This window comes from Perna viridis, chromosome 6 (assembly GCF_037379345.1).
Source record: "Perna viridis isolate PV_CMFRI_1.1 ecotype Kerala chromosome 6, ASM3737934v1, whole genome shotgun sequence".
Lineage (NCBI taxonomy): Eukaryota > Metazoa > Mollusca > Bivalvia > Mytilida > Mytilidae > Perna > Perna viridis.
Genome location: NC_142450.1, coordinates 45,342,498 through 45,368,824, shown reverse-complemented (window position 1 = coordinate 45,368,824; position 26,327 = coordinate 45,342,498). Strand labels below are relative to the sequence as shown.

At 34.5% G+C, this 26,327-nt stretch overlaps 1 protein-coding gene and 2 pseudogenes across 2 annotated transcripts; 1 reads left to right on the top strand and 2 right to left on the bottom strand.

Annotated features, from left to right (window-relative positions):
* Nucleotides 1-697: 697 nt before the first annotated feature.
* Nucleotides 698-1,319, bottom strand: LOC148615236 (uncharacterized; annotated as a pseudogene).
* Nucleotides 1,320-2,157: 838 nt separating this feature from the next.
* Nucleotides 2,158-2,891, bottom strand: LOC148615235 (uncharacterized; annotated as a pseudogene).
* Nucleotides 2,892-16,018: 13,127 nt separating this feature from the next.
* On the top strand, nucleotides 16,019-26,327 carry LOC148615234 (ficolin-1-like). Of its 2 annotated transcripts, none has more exons than XM_088586222.1 (5): nucleotides 16,019-16,331; nucleotides 17,404-17,528; nucleotides 22,695-22,791; nucleotides 24,228-24,383; nucleotides 26,047-26,327. In XM_088586222.1, the coding sequence occupies exons 1-5, from the start codon at nucleotides 16,037-16,039 to the stop codon at nucleotides 26,298-26,300; spliced, it is 927 nt and encodes a 308-aa protein (XP_088442348.1). In that variant the 5' UTR covers nucleotides 16,019-16,036; the 3' UTR covers nucleotides 26,301-26,327. The 2 variants fall into 2 exon arrangements, with proteins under 2 accessions (XP_088442348.1, XP_088442347.1); XM_088586221.1 differs by having other exon boundaries at nucleotides 24,228-24,392.

Here is a 26,327-nt window from a genome sequence, read left to right as displayed (position 1 = left end):
TAAAATGCAGACTCAATTATGCTAAAATGATATGCACATTCTATTAAATTTTAAAATAAAGAGCAACATAAATTTCTTTGCATGGTAAAATACAAGTTTATTCACGATACTTTTCTTTCCATGTGGAAAATGTTTTAAAACCACCACTATATGTGTCTACTGAAGATTTAGCCCTAGCATCGGTTACAATTGTTGGCAAATTATGTAAAAGCATACGGAGCTCAGAATGTGCCACTTTTTCGTTTTCGGACCAGAATCCAGTTGAAAATATTTTCTGTAATTAAATAAACACTCCAGATAACACATTTAAAGTAGAATCAATACATACCGTTATGATTTCTATATGGTCCTGTGACCAACATTAAACAATGCAAATACGTAAAACATGTTATAAGATGTACATCCAGTGACACTAAAACATATGGTTCAGTGACCTCTAAACACATCCACGGTCCAGCAACCTTTAAGGCAGTCCAGCGTATCAGTACATAAAAAACACACAGTGGTGAATTATCTTTATCCACGATCTGTAAATAATAAACAGTATATTAAGTCATCTGAGAAGCATCCAAACGAACAGCTAATAACATCCCGTTAAATGTCCCATTAGCGAACATAGAATTCGTATTATTGCTTGCGACTAAGATTCTATCAATCTCGTGAAAATCTAAAACGTCCCTGACAAACCAAGCATATTCTATATATTTTTTTTGAAATTAAAGATTAATGTTCCTAATGCCTTGCAGTTACTAAATGATTGATGCATTTGCTAACAAGATTAACAGGAGGGACTAACCAATTAATATCCCCATTCCAAATACAAGTAAAAAGCATCAATTGCACTCGTACCCGGATTCCAAAATAAAGAATTAAATCTCCCGAGTTTCGATTTGTTTATATTTGCAAATCTATCAACTGTATGAAGGCCCCATACCATATCTATGAAGTTGAAAAATTCAAACGAAATACCCCAATCGTCAATATCGACGATCATACTCAAAGCATCTGCTTTTTTGTTATCTACTCTCGGGATCCATTGTAGATATAACGAAATGTTAAAAGAAACACAAATGCTAAATATTGACAAAGCCAACGTTTGCAAGTCTGATACCTTGCTACCTTTCTGAATAATACCCACAGCATTGTGGTTATCTGTGAAAAACTAAACTATTCGATAGTAAATGCTTAAAGTAATCTATAGACAGTTCAACAGCTTTCAATTCTCTCCAAGTAGAACTTTTTATAGCTTCATGCTGTAACCACTGCTTATGTATGATATAATCAGAATTAGCTAGAAAACTTGCCACTATCACTTGCATCAGTAAACACTTTCCTGATACTAAGTCAGAATTAGCTACAAAACCTGTCACTATCACTGGTGTCAATGAACACTTTAAAATCTGAGTGTTCTCGCAAGATTGTCACAGGTTTTAAACTTACAATATTTTGTCTCCAAAACAAAATCTCTCGTATAGAACCTGAATAAAAATTCAAATCTACAAATTGATCCCACTCATCTCTAATGTTAATCACTGAAAAAGTGCATCTAGTCATGATCTGAGTGACATTTCAAATAACCGGAGTAAAAGAAATTATTTTACCACAAAATTTCGCAATCAACCGTATTTTCACTCAGTGAGGTTGATCAAAAATGACTCCTGCTAAATCTACCAAATTTGCAAATTTCTCTGGATGCAATTGAAATAAACAAAGCTTCAAATCCCATATAAATCCAAGCAAAACTAAATTATATACAGGCCTCCAAATACACTTATCTTTATTGGGTACAAACTCCGACAAAAGCAAGTCCTCTTTCACCTGTATAGCTTGTTGCATACTTGTTCATCCTCTGCTAACGCCTAACGAAAGATACTTATATGATGATAACCAGATTTAAGATAAAAAAAACAAACCCAAAACAAGTTGAAGTTAAAAACTGACTAGCTTTTTCAATCCTCGAATTTAACCTTACAATAACGTACCTGATTGTTTACTTGCCGTAAATCTAAACTCAAAGACCTTTACCTGATGGACTTATAGATACCGTTAAAGGATTAACAATAAAAGGTGCGTTTGACTCTTCTCCGATCAAATTAGCATCTAACAAATTCTGTATAGCCTTCCCAACAAAATTTGAATTATACAGATTTATCGTTTTTAAAAAATACACTTTAAGGATCCTCTTGAAGCAGTGAAGTTATTGTTTCCTCCGTTCTTGCATTCTTTGGCCCAATGCCCATACAACCTACACTTGTAGCAGATGTCTCTGGCTTTTGATTTGACGAACCTTGATTAGAGTCCAATGCCCCGCCAATACGAAAAGGCGGCTGTGAAACAACTGCACCCCAACCAGTTCCATGAGCAACTGGAGATGGGCCACCTTCAGGTTCAGCAGGTCTTTTCTTTCCACTCCTACTACTACCCTTTGTTACCTTCATCTTCTTCTCATCTTCTGAATTACTAGCTACCTCGTCAGAAAGACATTTGTCAACGGTTTTTCACCCTGCCTCTGACTTTCCGCTATTCGAATAAATTTGTTTCTCTCCTTAAGCACCTTATCCGACTCCTCCAATAAAGAAACAGCCTTTGAATATTCATTGTGATGCAAGTTGTCTAAAGCGCCACTAACATTGTCTAAATTGTCTGAATTAATTTTTAACTGTACCTGATTTCCTTTATATTGTAAACTATTCTCTGTCTTCTTGACTTTACGGGCTAAATCCCGTGTAGTGTCAGTAAAATTTCTTTCGATATCCGACAATGTTTACCAAAGTAGTTTTTCATCAGAGAAACAAATCAGCATTGGAAATCTCATCTTCAGGAACCCCAGCATGTGAAGCAACCTCAGGTTCAATATCATTCAATAAATTGTTTTGGTCAATATCGGACATGATGAAAATAAACTTCTACCCATATATATTACGTGCGATTGTGTGGTCACTACCAAGTTCTCAATAACTAAAAAAAATCCGTGCAGTTAACTTATATACTAATAGCCAAACCGGTTATAGGCAATAGTTATCCGACTTATACAAAATCCCCATTAAAAGTCTTTCAAATTCATTCGGCATACCGCACATAAATTCATTTATTGTATGACTCATAATGCATTGTGTTCCCAATTCCACACGGATTGATTTTACATACGATGGAGACATATTTTGTTGTGTGTTTAAACTGGCTTGTCAGTCAATTGCTAGTAGTTTTTTGTTTGTGCATTTGTGTAACATATGGTCAGTTTCTTGGTTTATGTTTTAACTACGGAAAGACCTTTTGAACTGATTTTTAAGTCCGCTTAATTATGTTATATTTTATCCACAGTGGCAAGTTTTAAAAGTGGGATAGTGATGATAATCCAAAAGTACTTTTACCCCATTGCATGTTTTTGCACCTGTCCTAAGTCAGGAATTTCTGGCTTTTGTGTATCTTGTTTCGTTTTCACTTTCTGTTTACTCTTGTTGCTTGAGTATATAGAGGCAAATATTTCGCTGTAACTTGTATTATGTTGCTTTGGGGACGGTTGCAGCCTTCCCAGTACTGTAAGGATTTCTTCGTTGTTCATTGTTGAAAACCGATGGATGACCTTAAGCTAGCATCCTGGTAGATTTGTTGTCTCTTTGACAGATTCACCATTATTTATCCATTATCCTTATATATTTTTCTTTTCATCGTTTTGAATATGATATTAAATTGATGGGTGCAGGACGTTTCGTAACCTGGTAGTTTCGTACCAGGTCGTTTCGTACCTCAATCGAGACGTTTCGTACTTAGGTAAATTTCAAAGTGGGATGTTTCGTACCTGGGTTATATCACACAGACACGTTTAATACCTATTGTTTAACATACAGCATTGTTATTTTTTAGAGGGTACTTGTAGATTACTACGTTAGTGTTCGCTCCTTCACAGTTATTTTCTGGCAAATTATCTCTTACTTTTAAGATTCATCTAAATAATTTGAAAAATATGACCGTAGCCAGTGCTGATATATTAAAGCAAAATGCATTTTATGTTTCAGACAATAGAAATTATTTGTGTATTGTTGCGATTCCACTTGACAAAAAGCAGTTGATTGTGAATAGCTGCTGGAATGGCTTTTTGGTGACTTTGAACGTGCCGTCCATATACCAAAATTTTGACTTGGAAGTATTCCGCCAACTCGAAGTCAAGGTCTCTGGGTTCTGGTGGACGGTCTTTCTACGATTACATTGTCTTTTCAAGTTGCTGATTGCGGGGCGGCTGGCATCAGGCAAGTCTGTGTTTGGATTGGCTGACAGGACTGTTTTAACGATCACTGATGATCTGGTGAATGCATTGGTGCATTTAATTGTTTTGAAATGGTTGCTGCAACTACATGGCCTGGTGCTGATGGATGGTTACGTCTACCCGGTGTAAATTGGTCATCTATCTGGTTTACTGTTGCTGGACAGCGATTGGTTTTACCTCTGACACTACACCATCACCATATTTTGTCGTTGCTCTGACGTTTTACTATGTAGGAAAATCCATCGGAGGAGTACAGTTTCTGCTTACCGCGTTTGGTACATTTCAAGTTTTTTTTCTGTTCTATACGTATGTTAAATTTAAATTATGGGCTATTATGATCATCAAGAGTCGTATTGTTTACATAATAAAACCTATGTCATAATATCAAACTTTTAAAAGGAAAATATTTACACACCACGTAGCGAATGATACAAATATGATTCCATAAAAGCCTATGATTTTTTTTCCTTCATAGTAGTTGCACCTCGTTCGTATATTCGAGATCTCTTAGTTAAACGGAAAATATTTGCGCACCACGTTGCGAATGATACAAATATGATTCCATAAAAACCTATGATTTTTTTTCCTTCATAGTAGTTGCACCTCGTTCGTATATTCGAGATCTCTTAGTTAAACGGAAAATATTTGCACACCACGTAGCGAATGATACAAATATGATTCCATAAAGGCCCATGATTTTTTTTCCTTCATAGTAGTTGCACCTCATTCGTATATTCGACATCTCTGAGTTAAAAATGATATAAAACAGTTTTTGTTTTTTCATCGATTTTGAAATCAATTAAAGAAAAGAACAAATTAATAAATAAAACAATATATGAAAACAAATTAGCCAAAATAATTCAATACCAACGACTGATAATCTTATGTCAGGGGACAATTACGAAACCACCGAATTGATTCCACAATAATATCATTCTATCGATTCAGAACTAATAATTTGTGCTAGATCATTTAAGGCAAAGATATTATTAGATTTAATTTCAAGGTATCTTCATTTTGATATTGTACGCGCAATTTTTTTTTCAAACAAAATGATATAGAAATACATTCCTATTTTTCATGAGATATAAAAAAAATACTACGAACAAAAAATTGTATTTTCTTTATAATCTTTCTGTAGAGAGCAGCAAGTTTCGAGACCTATTACCATTGACATAAAACATGGACATTGTGGATGATCATCGATTTTTTTTCATGTTTATATGAAAAAAAAGTATATTTACGTAAACAATTGTTAAATAAACTATTTGTTAATTATATTGTAAAATGCTGTCTTTAAGGAAAACAGCTCTTATTGGCGTAAATCGCAATATACCCCATATTTTCGGGTAAAAAACGTTCCTGGAATAAGATAACGACTTCATTTAAGGTGATATCTGCAAAAAAAAACTTCTAGCCGGTTATAATAGAATTTCTACAGTAACTTTCTAATGCAAATACCAACGATGATCAGTATAAAGAATGAGGGCAATCATTGAAGTGATAAAAGATTAGCATTGCTGATGTAGATATTACATTAGACTTTAGGTCTATAACACCAGGTCTAGGGAATTTTCCGGTGCAGGGAAGATATGTAAACGTATCGAAAGGTCTGAAAAATTCCCAACGATGTTAGAACTGTCAAATTTGCGAAGCAAATTTTTGGTCGTTCCCACGAAGTCCAGGGCCCTAGACCACTCGGCAAGCTAGGTTATATAAGAATATAGATTTCGCTGGCCGGGTCATTCCTCCTCGTGGGAATAGAGTCGTTACATTTTCGCCTAGCTGGCCGAGTGGTCTAGGGCGCTGGACTTTGTGCAGGCGGTGTTGCCATAGATGTCACAGCGGTACGAGTTCTAGTCCCGCGGAGGGAACGACCAAAAATTTGCATCGTAAATTTGACAGTTCTAACATCGTTGGGAGTTGTTCAGACCTTTATATATATATAACAACTCACAAACGTGCCTTGTTCTACAATCTTGCCCATATTCATTAATTGTAAATCGTACAAATTCAGCGATCAAATTGGACACGTTTACGGCTGCCTCATATTAGGATGCATGTGAAATTGGACACCTTATGGAACCGGACATGCTTCTGAGTCTTACATATCAATATTAATTCACGGGGTTTTTTCTCAAAGTAATTCATTATTCCAGAATCAATGTTTTCATGTGTTTAAGTTTTATATATTTCAGTGTAGATTATTAAGATACGTATTACAAATGAAGTTAATTCTGAAATTTCTCGAAAAGTTAAATGCTCGCAATTTTTTTAACTTACGAAAGTAAAAGGATTTGTAAAGTAGATCATTACATTTTCCATACGTTTCTCAATGATGATCTTGAATAACATACTTAATACTCTTGAGGTAAAACTAATTTAGCCCAACAATGAATTTTCCTTTTTCACAAACTACTAAAAGTGCGGTATATACTAAGAATTTATTTTTACAGAAACGCATAATATGACTCTCTTTCATGAAAAAATATCGAGAGTCAACGAAAACCTTTTCTCGTAGTTTTGCAAAAAGGAGTAACATTCCCAGAATATTGCAATAGCAAGATTTCCCCTATCTCCCCTTGGAAAGAATGTTCTTATCAATATCCTTTTCTTTGAAACTTTTATTTGTAATGTTATCATAAAAATTGCATGCAAAAGTGTCTTCCAAATATATTTTAAACATTATTTTCATTTTAAACACTATGAAGCGATTAACAATACATACATCTCTATGATTTAATAAGATGGTATAAACAAATCCCCCGTGTTATAGGTATGTCTATATTAGTTCATGTTATCTTACTAGAATATGTTCAAAATGACAAAGGGTGCCGCTACCTTTGAGTTGGCCAAAGAGATGAACCGGACATAAAACAAAGAATATTTAAACCATTAGGCACCGACAGAAAGATTTATTCACTGAGTGGTATTGAAGGACGTGCTTGTGGACCATTTAACAAGTTTAATAATATTTATCAAACTTTAAAATCTACTGACACATCCAATGTTATTGAAATTTATACATTTTGATGCACTTATCATTAACTTCTTGATCAGATGTGGTCATTATGTCTCCGTATAACCACAAACGTTGCACAATGTTCTTCCCAGTGTATTCTGTTATTCTACCATTTATTTGAATTATTAAAACAATTCGCGTATGATAAAATTGATAGCAGAAATAATTACGCACTTAATGAGAAATTGATAAATTACTTGTAATAAGTTCGTTGGACAATTTCCAAGCATAGTTAACTTTTTTGCGTCCTAGTCATCAGTTGCAGTTGAGCTGTACTAATTGTTTTAAAAATACATTTTTATGCAAGAAGGCTTTCTTCTTCGTACTATCGATGAATTCATATGGTACCATTATAACTTCTATTAACTCTTTCTGTGAAACACCTAAAGCAGAAAACATCAACGTTTTAATTAAATTTTGATTGAACTATGTGAAGTTTCTATCTGACACATGAGACAAGTTATCTTCATTTAGATTCAACGTTTTATCGGATTGACAACCTACCGAACTTGATACTTGCTAGCTGCAGCGGTGTAGTTCCATTGATATGTTCGTACTTAAAGTAAGATACACATCAATTCATTGATGTTAATTACTCAAAATTATGAGCGAGCTCTTGAAGTTAAAAAAATACTGTATGTTGTATCATTATCCGGAAATCCAGTAGCATCTCTTTATAAAATGGAGATCAGATCCACAAACATCGTGTGAACTTGTTGTTTCTATATTACAATTCCAGAAAAATTGTATTTTCGGGTGTCTATACAATTGTATTATACTTGAGTAAACAAATGGAAAGTTTGGTCTATAAACGAATGGATTACACCCAGAAAATACGGGGTACCGAATGAGACTCTTTTGGTTTTGTACTCAAAATTCAATTTTTTACATACTTTTTGAGTCTAACAATAGCTTTCATGTTGAGAATTTCTTGAATATGTGAGTGCCACGCAAAGAGGTTCCAGTTGTTCAAGTTTTCATACACTTGACTGTAGACCAAATTTCTTTGTCATTTTCTATCTCATAAAAGGTGTTTTTTATTGCTGTGATCCTGATAATTTCGACGCACGGTTATTGAATCAAAAAGTTATGCACTGCCTTTGAAGTTCGATATTAAAATTGATCGTGTTGCCACATATGTCTTATTCCTGTCTGAGGCTACATAAGTTTGTTGTTGAGGTGATGTTACTTGTCGAATGTAAGCTGCTCTATTGCTGACGAAGGGATAAAACCTTCTTTTTTGATTGTTTAAATATCTAAGAGTAACATTGTTGTCTGAATAGAATCGAAACCTAGTCAAATCTATTGTTAACTAATATGAAATGTACTGAGTCAATTCCAAGGCTAATACTGCGGTGCAAAGTTCAAGTCGCGGCACTGCGTATCCACGAGTCTTACCACATCTTTTTTGCCGAAGAGGCAAATACGAGATTGGTAGACTCCGAATATCGGTAAATACCACTTTTCCATACTATGTGGTATCATCGGAGCTATCGCAGCCTATTTGTTACTAATTATATCTTTCATGAATCCAAACATATGTTCACTTTTTATCGGATGGATGCCTTTTCATATTGATATCAAGACTTTTAGCACGTGTTATTGCCCGAACTTTCTTGTCGTGTAGTTGTTGTTTAATGACAGAAGAGGTGCTGTTCAATAGCCTACTGAATCTTTCTCCATGGAGGCGATGAATTAATAATCTTCTACCGATAATCTCAGCTTTTCGTCTTCGACATTTCTCACGAATACCGATTTCCTGGAAATATTTACTTCTCCTTTAGATTTGTCTAAGGTTGTGAAACAGTCGTACCGTTCTTTAACTGAAAAATCGTTGACACAACGTTTCAAGGTCGAGCTCCGATCCCTCGTCAGAATGTTAATCATATATGAGCAGCCACGAAATTGTCAGGTTTATGGAGGCATCTGGGACAAAATCACTTTTTTTTGCATTTTCATGCAGCTTAATTAATACAAAACACTGTGCAAAGTTTGTTTTGCTAGATTCTGCATTACAAAAAATTTATATCCATTTTTTTAATTTTCAAAAAGTTATCAAAATGCATAAATTGTTTGTCTCATGTCACTTGGGCTTCATTTGGACAACAATTTTTCCTTTTCGTGCCCTGTTTCTTTGCAGTGACTGTATGTCCTAGTTCTGTCAAATTGGTCAGTAATTGTTACTTCCACCTTTGGAGCAGTGGGTTTTGGAATGTAATGTCCTAATTGGCTTAACAAATTGGCCTGATTTCTTGGTAGATACCACTGGCTCATTGGATCCAAACCTTTCTTTTGGTATCTGGTGGCATAGATGAGTCTTAGACTACTCTTTTCTTCAGCAACTTGAATTCTTTTTCCAAAGAGTCACAATACTCTTTTACAAACACAGCCCTATGAAATTCCTTTTCTATACGAAAATTGTGATATCTGTTTAGTGTCTTGAAAAACTGCATTAAGAACTTTTTCCAGTCATAGAATTTAACCGGGCATTCCTCATCTTCAACTAGTTCGGGTATATTGTGGTTATTTCTAGACGAAGCAGTGACAGATTGGGCAATGTCATGCAGAGTCTCTCCTGAACTATGCTACCACTTAACCTGCAAACGTTTAATGTTTTACTATTAAAAATTATATGTGAATGTACATGTCCTATTATAATCAGGTAGGCTGCACCATGTTTAGATCATAAACATTTAACTACTAGCACCATATGTCATCATTTATTATTGCTTTCAAAGCTTATGCAAATTGTTTAACAAGCATGATTGCTAAAGATACATTCAAATGTTGTGGTTTTGTATCAATGCTCAACAGTCTTTTCTAGAAACTATTCATGTATGTCCTTGTGTAACTGTACCGTATCATTTTTTTTCAAAAATATACTTGGAAAAATATTTGATATGCATCATGTACATTTGTACATGTCAAATTTTTAGAAAGTTTTCTTTAAACTCAAGCTGCAGTCTGAGTGTATACAGTATAGTTAACTAGTTTCTATTAGAGCATGGTAAAAGTATACCTATTGAAGGGAAATAATTTAATGTACATGTATATGTTTATCAACATTTGAGGGAAGTTATGTCACTTTCACATCTCTATGGATTGGTAATCGGTCAGGTAATTTAACTCCATATTTTATCGCATACTCATCGTACGTATTTGTAGCAGAGTACTTTCTCTTGTTGAAAACAACAACGCTAAGGGCCAATACGGGAACGAACTTTGATCCGTTTTCAAAAGGTATATATGAAAGAAAAAGTATCATAGATACGTTCATTAAGTGTTATCTATGAGTTACAAGCTTTCGTGAAGATATAATTTGATCGTAGATATAATGGTTAATTATGTCAGACACTTATAATTTTGTAAATCAGACATGTACAACTAGCAACGAACAGCTATTGAATTTTAACATTTTTTAACCGGATCGATTACATATTGTGTCGGTATCTCGTTTCTTAAATCAGGAATTTGATTCCACTCAAAAGTTGAAACTTTGCTATCAAGCAATTCAACAACAAAATTTGACGTTCTTCTACCGGAAGTGACTACTTTGTCCATACAACGTGTATTCGGTATATCCATTTCGAATGCCAAAGAACTCAAGGAAATGCAATGATGCCAGATAGCGGTTACTTTGATCATCGACTATTACGTATAAAGCGAGGAATTCGCCAGGGCTGTCCTGTCTGAACTCCCTTACATGTATAGTATTAAAACACGTTTTTACATTGATTTTGCCTTTGCAAATCTGAGTACACATTTTTTTAACGTTCACTGCTGAAGATGTTTCAATTGGATATCGCGACTCCCCGCCATGCTGTGTCGCAGAGTTGAAGTTAAATTCCGAAGATGGCGGATTTGAGTCTACATGAAATGCGGTTGAATGTTTGTCATTTCCACATATGTCGCATAGTATGTGCATGGTATAAGCACATCGAAAGTGGGAATCGGACGAACAACAACGATAACATATCCCCTTTTCTTTGATACATTTTCTTCTATTTTCCGAAGTCTTTCGTCTAAATGCTCTACACTGGCTCAACGGGTGACTAGAATTGTGCATTGGATAATTCACTACTTGTTCCTCGGATTGATCAACGAACTTTGCCTTGTCCTGTTTTGTATAGGTAATAGGACTAGAAAGATGCGTCTTCATGGAAGTTATCCTACGTGATTTCTCATTTTCTCGTTGAAATGAGGTTTCCTTTCGATAACTTATGGGTTGGTTAAACACGGATTATTTTGTGTGTGTGTTACTTAGTTTCCTGATAAAGCCTACAAACGCATTGAAAGGTGGATACTCAACATATTTTTTGTCCGTGTACTTCACCGTCGTATTCCATTTTTCCTGCAGATACACGTGTACTTTGTTCACGATCGGAATTACTTGGATGTAGAATCATTGTATTCTAAGAGAGGCTGACATTTCGGGACTTCCTTCACGAATTCGATTTCTGTAAGTATATCGGCTAACAAAGCTGCGTAGTTTTTGCCTTTTCTCGAAAATGAGGCAACTTTGCGCATTTCCGGTGGGCGAAATTTTTCATTAAGATGTTTCCAGATTCGTTGCAGTCCTTTTTCCGGATTATTTACACTTGACATTTTCAAAGTTTGTGCGACTTTCTGTAAATCTTTCCCTATCTACTAGATAAGAAGATCAATGTCTTCCATGTGCTCACATCTAATTCTTTCATTATTGTCTGAAAATGTTGTTTCAATGAAGCAGATGTTTCCTGGTCTATCATTAAAATTCAGAAGGCAAATAAGCAAAAGATCTTTCTTCAAGAGATATTTGGTGAAATCAGAAGTCAAGTTTAGATGTTCAGTTGAAGAATTACACGGTAAATATCGGGGATCATTCGGATTCAATTTAGACAAGAGAAACACACGAGTATCAGAAGAAGGTTTGATGGTGCTAGGATCTCTGAATGTCTGTTTCAGAATATGTTCGGAAGACATTTGTGTTGCATCGTCCTTTGTAACGATCACATTCAAATCGGGTTCAGAATTCTTTGTGTGCACATCCTGAATTTTATTGACACAGTTTTTGATAAGAGTAATCATATGTTTGTTTGTTTGTTTGTTGGGGTTTAACGTCCGAGCAGCAATATGTCAGCTATATTCAGAAGATGAACATGAAATTGATGATAAAATGAACATGAAATGATGATGAAATGAAAAAGGGATGGGACACAAGGACAATGGGGTCGACAAATTTTGATTGCCACTGGAAATAGAGAGAGGTGGGTAGGGTCGGTAATTTAGCCTTCTGTGGCGGAGCCCTATGGTTCCTACTCCGAGAGAATACCACAGTTGGGTTCTGTAACGTGCGAGGAACGTGGCATCTTTCCCAACACGGTGCACCACTATGGTTTGCGGTCAGGTTTTCCGTATTATAGCCTGACAATCCCAGCATGTAACACGCCAGGAGTACCCAATTCCACCACCTGGGGCACACATCCCAGTTGCTTTGTGGGCAGAGCGCCCTAGCCCCCGGCTAGGTTTCTGAGCACTATTTAGTCGCCTTTTACGACAAGCTCTGCTGCAGGCCTATTCTTTTAACACGCGGACCTGCACGGGGAGAGTCATCATATTGGCCTTTGGCGAAGATGAAATTGAGCTTCTCCGGGATGACACATGTTAATATCCATCGAAAGAACTGAGATAATTAGCCTCGGCTTCCGCCTCAGTCACCTTTTGCTGTATCGACAAAAGGTCGAGAGCAGCATGTTTTTCTACTTTCTGAAAGGCTGCGTTTGCTTTAGCGGAAGCTGTTCCTAACTCATGTTGCTGGTTAAGTAAAGTTTGTCTCTTTTTCAATTCGGCTTTCTGTTTTGTTAAGCTCATCTTGGCTGCATAGGCCTTTGCCATTTCCCGGGCGATCTCGGAACTCCGAAATTTCTTAAAAGATCTTGATGACACATGTGAACTTGTTTCACCTGAGTTCTGCATTTCTGAAAGTGTTTTCAATCGTTTGATCGCTTTGAGCACATTATTTATGAAATTGTCGTGTGTATATTCAAAACTTGTTCTTTGTTCCATACTTCACAATGTTTTGTCCGTGTAAGAAAGTTTATTAATTCTTGCACACTTGCATTGGCTTGATTTTCTTCTATTAAAGTAATTGTCACTTCGATGCTGTCACGTTGTTTTGATATGCGTGTTAATTCATCAGTCACTTTCTTGTCATATAGATTCTCACCCTTGTCCGTAAGGGTCCTCGATCTTTCTGATCCGCCAGAATTTGTATCACAAGAAACGTCCATTTTTACTCCATCTTTCACTGAATCTGACAATTGGATTCGATTCGACGTGCGGTAGCACTGTCCTTGTCGTAGACGTTGACTAAGTTGGTGCCTCAATATCGAAATTAGTCTGTGAACTGCATACAAATCTTTTTTTACTGTGGTGTCTACCAACAGATCGATTTGCATGCTACATGTGCTAAGATGTCGGTAAATTAGTGGTCTCATCAGCACAAAGAATAAGTTACAAAAAGCAATCAATACTCATTGTTTAGAAGAAAATGAGTATTTTTAACCAAGGACTGATATCTAAAAACGAATTTAGTACGAGACCTTTTGATGCACATTTCCTCATACCCCTGACTGATGAGTCTTATACACAGATATTTACGGTGTTCAAGAAGATCATAGTTGTTAGTACTTGCTCAAGCGTAGCGAATCATTGTGAAATGTACACCATATCCATGTGCTGAAGGCACATTTCTGCAAAGGTAGGGAAAATTTATAATTTCAAGAGTAAAATCCTTTCTTCTATCATAAAACTTATTACTGGGATGACCGATGGCCAATGTTATCGATTTGGAGATGTGGGTCCCAACAAGATGGTGAACAAGCTGTTTCTGTAGTCTTTGTTATAACGAACTCCGGTGGATATATTGAAGATAACGATTTAAAAAAGGAAGGATTGTAAAAGGACAATACCCCATCATCATAGTCAATATATCTATTTATCATCCTATATATTTTTATTCTTTACGAGATTTTGTAGAAATGCAGTTTCGTGTGGATGTAAAACCAAGTCGGCTAGTAGAGGAGTATGATAAGTGCCTATTGAAATGCCAACTTGTTGCTAAAAAAATAGCTCCTCCAAATGTGACAAATATGTCAACAATGTGGAAATCAAGCATGTGTAAACCAGTGCAGCTTACTTTACCTTTCTGGGATGTTTATGGAAAATAAGTGGATTTGTAATCTAGAACAACAAAATTAGCAAAAGATTAACGAATAAATCCTTTTAAATGAGATTTCAGTTAATCACGTGACAACGTAGTGTAAGGAGTCGAGAAGTTAATTGATGAATCACAAAAGATCCTTTCAATTATAACTTTCTTAGCTCTAGGCTTACAAGAAAATTTAATAAATATACCATTATTCATTGCTACTTAAAGAAATATCCTATGTATCATGTTACATGTATCTTATCAACATGTTTTACATCTTTTATACTGAAGAATGGTTAAATAATAACATATCCATCCATAACATTCTACATACATATTGTTGTTTGTATTGAAAAAAGAATTAAGAAATACCTCCAAGACTTTTAGCAAATTGTGTCTACGATAGCAAATCCAACTGTAATTCATTTTCGTCTTTCGACTATCAAATATATGTGTCACTCTCAGAAACAAAAAGTACAAACTTCAAAATGACTCCTCCCGATCAATATCTGATGTCTGTAGAATTTGTTTTTTTCCAGGACAAGTGCTCCATCATTTCCATCGCCATACTACAATAGTAAAATTTTGAATTTATTACTATTAAGTGTGTTGCATCTTAACCAAATCTCAACGTTTGCCGAAAGGTTGGCCAACATGTTTTTTTTAAGACATGGTCATACTCTACAGAAAACGATCACCCATCTAGCATTTCAAGCATTGATAGAATATATGATAAGTCTAATAATGAATTTGCTATATGTATCCAGAAAATTCTGTGTAAATAAATATTCTTTGTAGAAATGAACGTTTTTCAGTGGAGTCCGAGTTGCTCATTTACTTTTGTTACTTTCTATGTATGATTTTAGTTACTTTATGTTCTTTGTTGTGTATGTCTGTTTTCCATGTCTGGTCTTTTTCTCTGGATTACATTCTTTTGATTACCGCTATAACCTGGGTTCCCTTGATTACTCTTTGATGAATAATGCAAAAGAATTCATAAATTTTCCGAAAACGCCTAATTTTTTAAACACATAAATATGAACAAAAGCATTCAAACACAAAACAAAGCAAATAAACAAACAAAAGCAAACCAAATAAAAAGCATAACAGTCTAAATACAATTTTGGATAAGGATATCGATTTCAACGAACCAAAGGTAAAATAACAGATTAATCCGTCTTAACGAGTAGATATATATATATATAATAAAGAAAACAATCATTTTTTGATAAAGCTAAGAATGTTGACTAATAACTTGAATACATGACATTTTCTAGTTTTTTATAGCTTGTAGAATAAAGCAGTCGAAAAACATTATTAGACAATATATGCTTTCAAGAACAGCGAATTTGTGTTTATAATTCAATTATATTACAAAATTAACCGATAGTACTATAATTCAACTTACAAATCATTCATCTATATCATTGAAACACGCTTTTACGATAAATGAACAGTAAAATTAAAATGTTTCACAGAGAGACAATTTATAATAGGAATTAGAATGTTTTAAAGTTGATTTCATTTCGAAGTAAGTCTCGAAAGTTAAAATATTGAATGCATGGCGTGCATTACAGACATGATATATGTTTTAATTTTATCGGCCTTGATAAAGGCAGAAAGTAAACTTTTACAGGATTATAAAGTTTTCAAGGATAAAAAATTTCTTTCATCAGACACAACTATCAAAACTGTAAAAACCTACTCATTGATGGCATGCGCGGCGATTTGTGCTTCCGATATAAGTTGCTGTGCCGGCTATTTCGATAAAGATTCACAGCAGTGTATGATCGACACTTGTTGTCGACCAAATCAGATTGTTGATACTAACGGTGTAGTATTTGCCAAATATAAAGGTAAGAGAAACATCTTTCTTTTAAAATTTAGTCAGGTTTTAAATGAGATTATTGAATAAGGGTAACAGCAAACAAAAATTCTAATTCAATACATAATTAAGTCAACTCCAAAAAAAAAATCTGACAAAATAGATATTACACCGTCAATGATGCCAACAGTGAAACACTACATTTTCATTTCTATTCTCTTCTATTTGCTTTATTTATATGTTTTATTATCATGCAAATGATTTAAACAAAGTTATTAATTTATAAACGGAAAGTAAAATTATAAAACACGGCATCAGACAATTTATAGAAGCGTTGTATCCTCCATTAACCAATCAATTATATATACTTGTGTGAAGTAGTAATTTATAAAACCGATGGCCATGATAGGTAAATTATTCACACCTTTTACCCAACTACCGCTAATAGACATTGTACTTAAGTGGTACATCGTTCTTGCTTTGCATTTTTACTTTTTGTACATAATACATAATGTGAGCAAGAGCTAGAAGCATATTTCCAAATATCTAACAGGTGCGCCATATTGACTGCACACCATATTTTCAAACGTGATAATCTTCGGATGTAAGCTAGCAAAAGTTATAAGATACAACTTATTTTAGTAAAGAATCATCCAGAGTGGATAAACACGAGGACTGTAGTAGTTGCATCAGGTATTCTGACTCATCAAAAACAGAAAGGATACATCAATGTTCCGTAAGTCCGCTGGTCATATCATGGACCAGAGAAACAGATATGACCCTTGCCTTTGGCTTGGATCATATCAGTGTCCTAATTTCATACCAACACCCTTGACGGTATTGCCTAAAGTAACATTCTCTGTAGTATAAGTTAACATTTAGAACAAAATGTACAGTGTATATTCGTTTTAATTGTATCAAGTATCTATAGCTATTGCGATGATGTCAAACTTCCGGGTTTTTTACCCAGATATTGCCTTTCCCTTTGAATATTTTTTTCACTTCTGACTAGATTTTATCAGTTCGGTTACTTGCTATTACCCTTCGTTTTCTGACATTTATCATGAATTCTCGGGTCAATCACAACTTCTTATTCTTTTCAGAAATAAAACAAAATCCGGCAGACTGTGATGAGACAGAAAATGTCAGTGGTTCGCACACCATTTGGCTGAATACACAGGTTGGACCAGTGTTCTGTGTTATGGATGAATACTGTGGAGGATGGACAGTAAGTATTATGACATTTTAGACACAACTCAATGGAGGTTGAACTGTATGAACAACTGTTCATATTAAAACTAACCTGTTAAACGTGCTAAAACTCATTCATTTGGTTGAAGTATTGAATTAGAATGAAATTAATTTCTCCTGGGTATTTGCATCATTTGTGTTGGGTTGGTTGTTACGGTTTTATCCGTTCTTAAATTTCCCGCATAAAATATTTTGGGTTTTTGGCCTACTGATTGGTTATGTTAGATTTTATTTGGTATTTTACTGTATGTGGCTTTAGCGTTTCATTTGAAATGTACTATGTATTATATGTTATAATAAATTACACGTCACAGCGGCGTTGTCGTGCGGCTATCCATTTTATCATGACTTTATTCATATTCCCTTTACAGATTCTAGGTTAATCGTTGTTTATTTAAAAGTAGTATTTTGTTTCCTTTGTTCGTGTAATACACAATAATGTTGTTATCAGGAGAATATACTATGTATTATATGTTGCAATAAATTACACATTACAGTGGCAATGCTTTATCACAACTTTACATTTATTCCCCATGCTGATTCAAGGTTAATTGGTGTTTAGGTTTAACCATTTTTTTGTGTCCGTTGTTTGTGTAATGGACAATGATGAGCGGTTGTTACCATGAGAATATATTATGAGACATTTTAACGTCAAATTTCGTTTAAACACCTTGAAATATTAGGAACTTTCACGCGCTTATATCATATGTGAGTGAGTTAAGTTCCAACTGGTATGTAAAATATAAGTTATTAGGGTATCAATGTCATAACAATTGCATTTAACGTTTTCCAGTGAAGACGTTACATTTTTATATGCTTTTAATTCCATTAAACGTGTTAAAACATTATCACCTCATGATTCAAAGCGTCAAAATGTCATTTAAGTGCCTTAATTGTCCTGAATGTTGGTAGATATCTCAAAAATCGAGCAATTCCATCGCAATTAAGACCATAATGAAAAAAGACACATTTTGCCTTTATGTTATCTCGTATCTGTATCTATCGTGTGGAATCATATCACGACTTCGTCATAAACCAATCAAATGAATACAATCGTACAAAAAAGAAATTCAAGGCAATAAAGTTTGGCCTTTTTAGTGTTAATCTTACTTTTTCAAATTTCTTTAAAAAATAATACACGAGCCGCGACGATAATATTCGTTTTTTGGTCGCCACTATCATATCAGTATTTGGATAATCGGAATATAATATAATTACGATCAGGTGACTTGTTTTCATTAAACGCTTTCTTGAAGATCATAGGGTAGAAAGCATACATATACCGATTACGTGGAGAAAATTAAAGAAAAAAAACATAATGCAGCTTTCATAGTACGGAGCTCTTATCAAAACTTGTTCAAAAGTTAACAAAACATAAGGAACACAAACTAGAAGAAAAGGACAAATAACAAATTGAACATTCAAGATATGACCAATAAATAAGTAAGACTGAAAGAAACTTAATCCAGTTAAATTCAGCTAGATCCAAAAAGACGCCATCTTTAGAACAAATCTTTAACTTCATGGAAAGACGCGTCAAGTTATGAATATAATAATGATATACAAGTTATGACAATAGAAAATTAATTTATACATCAGAAGAGATCTGGGGAGCTGGGCTTCGTGCAGGCGGTGTTGCCATAGGTGTCACGGCGGTACGAGTTCGACTCCCGCGGAGGAAACGACCAAAACTTTGCATCGCAAATTTGACAGTTCTAACATCGTTTGGAATTTTTCGGACCTTTCCATACGTTACATTCTGAGACGTTGTATATATATATATCCGCCGGACACGGCCAGCAGGATCTCCACAAAATTGTTGTTACGATCATAGAACATACTAACAAATGGTCAAAATGTGAAAGAGTATCTCGGGAAAGCTTTTGGATGAAGAAATTACAAACAACTTTTCCAGATGGAATAAACGAGAAAAAATAATTCATTTTTAGGTCTTGGTCTAAGGCTAGTACAGCACTACATGATATAAATCAATACGTCGCACTACTTTGACTTTTAATTGTTTTGCACAGTTAGTTTTTACTTTTAATTTCAATAAAACACCCCCTTTGTTATTTTCACTCAGGCTCCTTACCAGTTGCTTATGTGTGCCTTTGATAAAGGTACAATCACCCACAGCGTACGTGATTCAGCTTCTGAATCTGTTTTGATCTTGAACTTTGTGAGTTTTATGCTCGTAAAGTTTTGTGATTTTTATGCGCATAAAGTTACATGAGTTTTATGCTGTAGAAGGATATCAGTTATCCGAAATATTAAATGTAAAATCTTCTGGTGATGTCAAACATATTTAGACGTTTTTATATATATAAATTATAATTTGAATTACGACAAAGTAAACGCGCAAAGTTAAAGCTCTCCCTAGAATCGACGTGATCATAGTAAAACATTTTCTATGTTTTTTTTTATTTGATTTGAGGACGCTTTTTTTGTTACACTATTTTCTCTTTAGAGTTTCGTTTCATTTACAATTGCTATTGTCCTGTAAATACGACATGTTCATGTCTGTTAGTCTAAATTCCTAGCTGCCTACATTACATGTTTGTGCGAAAATAATTCAAAATAAAATTCTTATTTTCAAACCTCGATCTTTCTGAATGCTAAGTGTCCGCAAACAAGTAACTAAATCAAAAATGCGCTTAATTTAAGCACACTAATCTCCTTTTGAATACTAGCAAAAAGTAAAATGAAGTTATGAGTATCATATCTAAATATACATATTGAAGATGATTAAAACGTCTAAACGTATAACGTGTTAGATAATGCATTCAGGAGCGGATCAAGGAAATCCGGGCGAACGCCCAATTCCCCCAAAAATTGGGAATTCAAGAATAATTTTATTGGCATGAAATCTTAATTTTTCACGAATTCTTCATCCAAATTTATGCAGCTAATTAGGTCCTTTCGTTTTGTTGATTTATTTTTGTTCGTTGTCGCTCAAGAAGTTCACGCTCACCACATTTTTTCAATGTTACTTATGGGATAATTAATTGGAAAGAGTGAATAACAAAAATATGATCACGAGTGTGCGGAACTTGTTCCGTAAAAAGAATATAATTAGGCATTTCACGAGAAGTGTTTTCAACTTGTCGATTTTCTAAATAATCTCATTTACCACATTAAAGCTTTTTAATACTTAAACCTATAGTTAGCACACAATAATATTTCACAAGCCGCCATATTTACACTGATACTTATTTGAAAAGGATATAATAAGCTATTAAAACATTTAAGAAGAAGTAAGTTGAATTTCACATCCATTCTCCTTAAATAAGTACAGTTTAAAAAAAAACAAATAGAAGTAAAAATGTTCGTACTATATGGATAAACAAACTAATTATTTTATTCGGGACATTGAAAGGAATCCACAAAAATATTGTAAAACCTCTAGGAAATAAATAACCTTCATGCCAATGTTCTCTTTTCCCTAATTAGTGAATACTTGGCGCTAGTACATGTGAGAAGATTATTTTTCGTAGTCATATGTTCAGTTGACAAAATGTTCCATGCAATCGATGTCAACTTTGAGTGAAATCATTGTGCAATATTTGCGATTTTATCAATGATAAATACATGTCGCTGACATTATATATTTATATTGTTTAAAATTTATCATTATTTTTCTGTTTTGCTTTTTTTTTGTTACTTTTTTATACGTTTTTTTTTCTGTTTTGCCATGTACGAAATAGGTGAGGAATACATGTTGATATAAGTAGATTTCACTGAAGGTAAAAACAATGAGAAGTAAATAAAAGATTTGAATATTTGATCAATAGATAACGACTAGTAGAAGTAAGAACAAAATTATGCAAGGAATTTTTTTTGGAGTTGTTTTAATATGTACAGTCTACACTGTGAAGCACCACATGCATCATCGCGTTCAGAACTGTGGCTTCAATGACATTATTGTAGAAAATCGACTTGCTGAATATGTAGACAACATTGCTAAGCCTATATATAGGCTCTTGGCCAGCACTCCACAGTATTGTAGAACTGCCTAGTTTAATTGTCGTCATCATGAACTCGTGGATTGTTATGGTGTATCCATCTGCACCATGAAAACTGATTTATTCAACGGGTCATAGTTTTCCTTTCCTCGTTTGTCTACCCCGGACTTCACTTTTTATGAGCAACTCGGCGGGTGTTTTTAGAAAAGCAGAGGACGCTTACCCTACCGGTGCACCTGGCCCATGCTTCTAGTTTTTAGTGGAGTCCGAGTTGCTCATTTGCTTTTGTTACTTTGTAAGTATGATTTTGGTTGTTTGTGTTCTTTGTTGAGTATGTCTGTTTTCCATGTCTTGTCTTTGTCCCTGGATTAAATTCTTTTGATTACCGCTATAACCGCTGTAAATCTATATATCTAGAAATAGTTCAAGCCAAGGCTTTCAGGATGCAGTAAAAATTTTCCGGAAAACAATTACCCACAGCAAATAGGGTTACAATTGAAATGGAAATATATGCGAAAATTTGCAGAAAAGTTCATAAAGTCAGGTTTAAAAATATCAAATTTCACGCAAAATATCTTAAATTTTTATTTCATCCCCTGAAACTGTTTGCACTTTTTCTTTCGAAAACCCCTTCCTCATATGGGCATCACCAGTTAGATTTTGAGCTATTTCACTTTGTAATCCACTTATTAAATTTAGCTTGGTAAAAATTGACTTACTTTCACTTTCCCAATTATGTCAAATTGTCATTGAAGAAACCAGGAATGACTGTAACATGCTCAAATCCATAAATTTATAGACAGATCACATTAATCGAGATATGAACTACATGGCTTTGTCAAAGGTTCAGATAAGCTGTAGTCAATGGCAACTGCAATAGTATTTGATGATTGGGACTGTTCAACGACCTTGAAAACCAATGCAGGCCTCTCAAGTTGATAGAATTATTTCATGACTATAAAGTGTGCTGCTACAGGCATTTTTTATGCAAATTCAATTTTCCATTTAGAACAAGCTGGTATCATGAACAAATAATCAAATAACAAAAAAATGTAAACCACAATAATTATGTTATAGACTATTAAAATCGTTTAATTGCAGAATGTATATATTTGTTATCCAAATGATATAATTGAGTAGTTTATATACATACGTGAGTGTGTCGTTGAAATTTTTTTCAGGTAATACAGCAAAGAAAAGATGGTACGGAGAATTTTGATAGAGACTGGAATGCGTACAAATCAGGTTTTGGGACATGTCCAGAAGAGTGTTGGCTAGGTATAATATTGTGTTGAAATAAAGACAGACTACCTACTGATAAAACATTAAGAACATTATCTGGTTTACCAAACTTGCAAATATGTTTCTCAAGTGTAGTACAAGTTATTGTTTTATTTAAGATGTAGATGTCGACGAGCAACCAAGAGAACCAAGGTTATAGCCGCAATCAAAAGAATGTCGTGCAGGGACAAAGACTAGACATGGAAAACAGACATACACAACAAAGAACATAAAGTAACTAAAATCATACATACACAGTAACAAAAGCAAACGAGCAACTTGGACTCCACTAAGAATTGGGAGCATGGACCAGGTGCACCGGTAAGGTAAGCGTCCTCTGCTTTTCTAGAAACACCCGCCGAGCTGCCCATAAAAATTCAAGTTCGTGGTAGACGAAAAAGGAAAGGAAAACTATGACACGTTCAACAAATCACTTTTCATGGCACAGATGGATACACCGTAAAAATCCATGAGTTCATGATGACGATAATAAAAACTTCTGTAGTGATGAAGTCAATCTTGTAGCAACATAACTCTGTTCAGGAAGCCTATTTGTTAGAATTCTAGCGCGATACAAAACGTCTGCGTAGTTTTGGCAAGCTATGGCATAACGTATGAGTTGTGATATGAACACTCCATACGCAGGTGCTGAAGGGATGTTCCCACAGATGCAAGAAAAGTTGACAATTCTGAATGAAAAATCTAAGTGTATGTCAAGATATGAGGCTGACTTCACAGTGTCTGTAGTATCCTTTATCTCAAGTTTTTTGTAGTAGATGTGATGTATCAAATCCCCAAAATTAGGATTGTTTAAAGATAATACGTCATCTATATAGCAGAAACTGAGATTAAAGGATCTAGCTAAACGATATTTTTTCTTTAGGATCAGATCAAAATATATTCCAATAAATCATGCATTGCAATCATTTCTGTTGAGTCTATTGACTGAGCAAAACATATTAGTATAAGCTAGAAGTTAAAAGGCTGTTGTCGCTTAACTAAACTGGTATTTTCGATATGTATCTACAAATTTTTGACATCTAAATAAAAATACAAATCATTACATTGAATAAAGACGTTGTATTTTCAGCATATTTTAAAATTTCTTTTTCCTTAATATTAATCTTAATTTCAAGCAAATCCTAGAAAAAAAGAACTTCTGGACCCTAAAAACAAATTTAAATATACTTTTCAAGTTTACTGTTTCAAACACTTAAAGGAAAATTGAAAAAAAATATCAATCCTTTGTGAACAACAAATTACTGATGTAAATGATTTTGTTTGGTTTTTGATAAATGTGTACGGCAAGTTATATTTTGTTCAAGCGACATTTCTTTGTTGTTGTTGTAGATAATTAATACTTATTGAAGGTAGCGTCACTCTGAATCCTCGCTTGTTCTATATACATATCCTAGTCACTGTTTTTATTGTAGGAAATGATGCTATTTCAGCATTGACAACCAACGATAATTACATGCTTCGGATAGATCTAGAAGATTTTGACGGAAATCATAGATATGCATTGTACGATACCTTTGTGGTAGCAGGGGAAAACGACAAGTATAAGTTAACTGTCGGTGGCTACTCAGGTACTGCAGGTATATATTACAAAGTCATTTCTTTGTATGATTGTTTAAAGACTTATCCATATACTCCTGATAATTTGGCAACGTAGATTATAGTTTACCGACCAAATTTGCATCGCAAATTGGCAACCTCGCATCGATTCTAGATTTGGGGTGTAGTTTATAGATGTATGCATCTTTGTATTAACATACTTTGTTGATCCTCGCCGTGCATGCTATGTATCTACATAGTAACGTACTATCAATAAGATGGTGGAATTGCCTCACCCCATTAGACTTCTTATTTGTATTATATACTTAGTGTGGCTCTATTTGTATACTGTTACAGATCCTCTATTGTCTTACTCTATATCATCAGAGGTTGTCCTATTCAGTTGCATCATGTGCTAATGTTTGCGCTCTGTATTTACCTACGAATAATTATCACTCGGTTAACTCGTTTATCGAACGCTATGACATCTATGCCAACACCGCCTGCACAAAGCCTAGCGCCGTAGACCTCTCGGCCAGCTAGGCTATATATATATATATATATATATATATATATATATAGAAAGTCTGAAACATTCCCAACGATGTTAGAACTGTCAAATTTGCGATGCAATTTTTTGGTCGTTCCCTCCGCGGGACTCGAACTCGTACTGCTGTGACATCTATGGCAACACCGTCTGCACAAAGTCCAGCGCCATAGACCACTCGGCCAGCTATGAAAATATAGCTTTCGCTGGCCGGGTCATTCCTCCTTGTAGGATTAATCTAGGGCTGTAACTTAGTACACGATGTATGGTGGTAAGGGACAGTTCATTTAGATGTTAATATGTAGGATAGAGGATCAAATTAATGTTGCATGTCACAACAAATCAATATTACACAACGTCTCATAATGTGACGACTCTATTTGCTACACTGCTCCATTGGATCAAATTGATACAGGGAAGATATATAAACGTATAGAAAGGTCTGAAAATTCCCAACGATGTTAGAACTGTCAAATTTGCGATGCCATAGATGTCACAGCAGTACGAGTTCGAGTCCCGCGAAGGGAACGACCAAAAAAGATAATTATAAAATAAGACACTAACAGTTACATTGTTTGGAAGTTACTTTGTCCAAGTTTGATTTATTTTTGCTACCTTAATAAAAAAAGATAGTACTAAAAAGCTATGTTTACAAATAAACATATAATTGCATGCATTGTGCAGACACACATTGAATCCAGTTAAAATAATAATGAATTGCTTGTTCATTCTATCCGTTAAACTTTTCTATCGATGCATCATATATCCACCTCAGACATGAAGATATATTTGATCCAGTTCTTATGGTCTATCATTTACCAAAACAACACGATACAAAATGGCAAAAGCACGTTTTCCCTACCGATGCAACCCAGCTGTGAACCTAAGTTGTAAGGAAATATTTATGTTCATAGACTCAAAGCATATTTGTGCTTTTGTATCTTGTTTTTATTTATGCGCGATTTCGGGAATTGTTTACCTGTTTCATTAAGAATCAGCATGAAATAAATTTATCTTTCTTCTAAACAAATAAGATTGAATTGATATTTACGAATTATTGGAATCTTTGATATTCAGGATTGAATATGGAATTGTTTCTTAGAATGATCGGCAGGTTTTTTGTATTTAGTAATTAAATTATATTTTAGGAGACGCCATTGCTTGGTTGACTGAAATGAACTTCTCTACTCATGACAGTGACAACGACCTTGTAACCTGGAATTGTGCCACTGATTGGAAATCGGGTTGGTGGTATAATGCATGTCATAGTGGAAACTTAAATGGAGAATATATTCACACTGGAACACACAATATGCGGGAATGGACAGGCATCTGTTGGAGTGGCTTCAAAGGTGGTTCCTACTCACTGAAATCAAGCAGGATGATGATACATAGAAAATGAACTTAAAAACTAAACGAATAAATACTA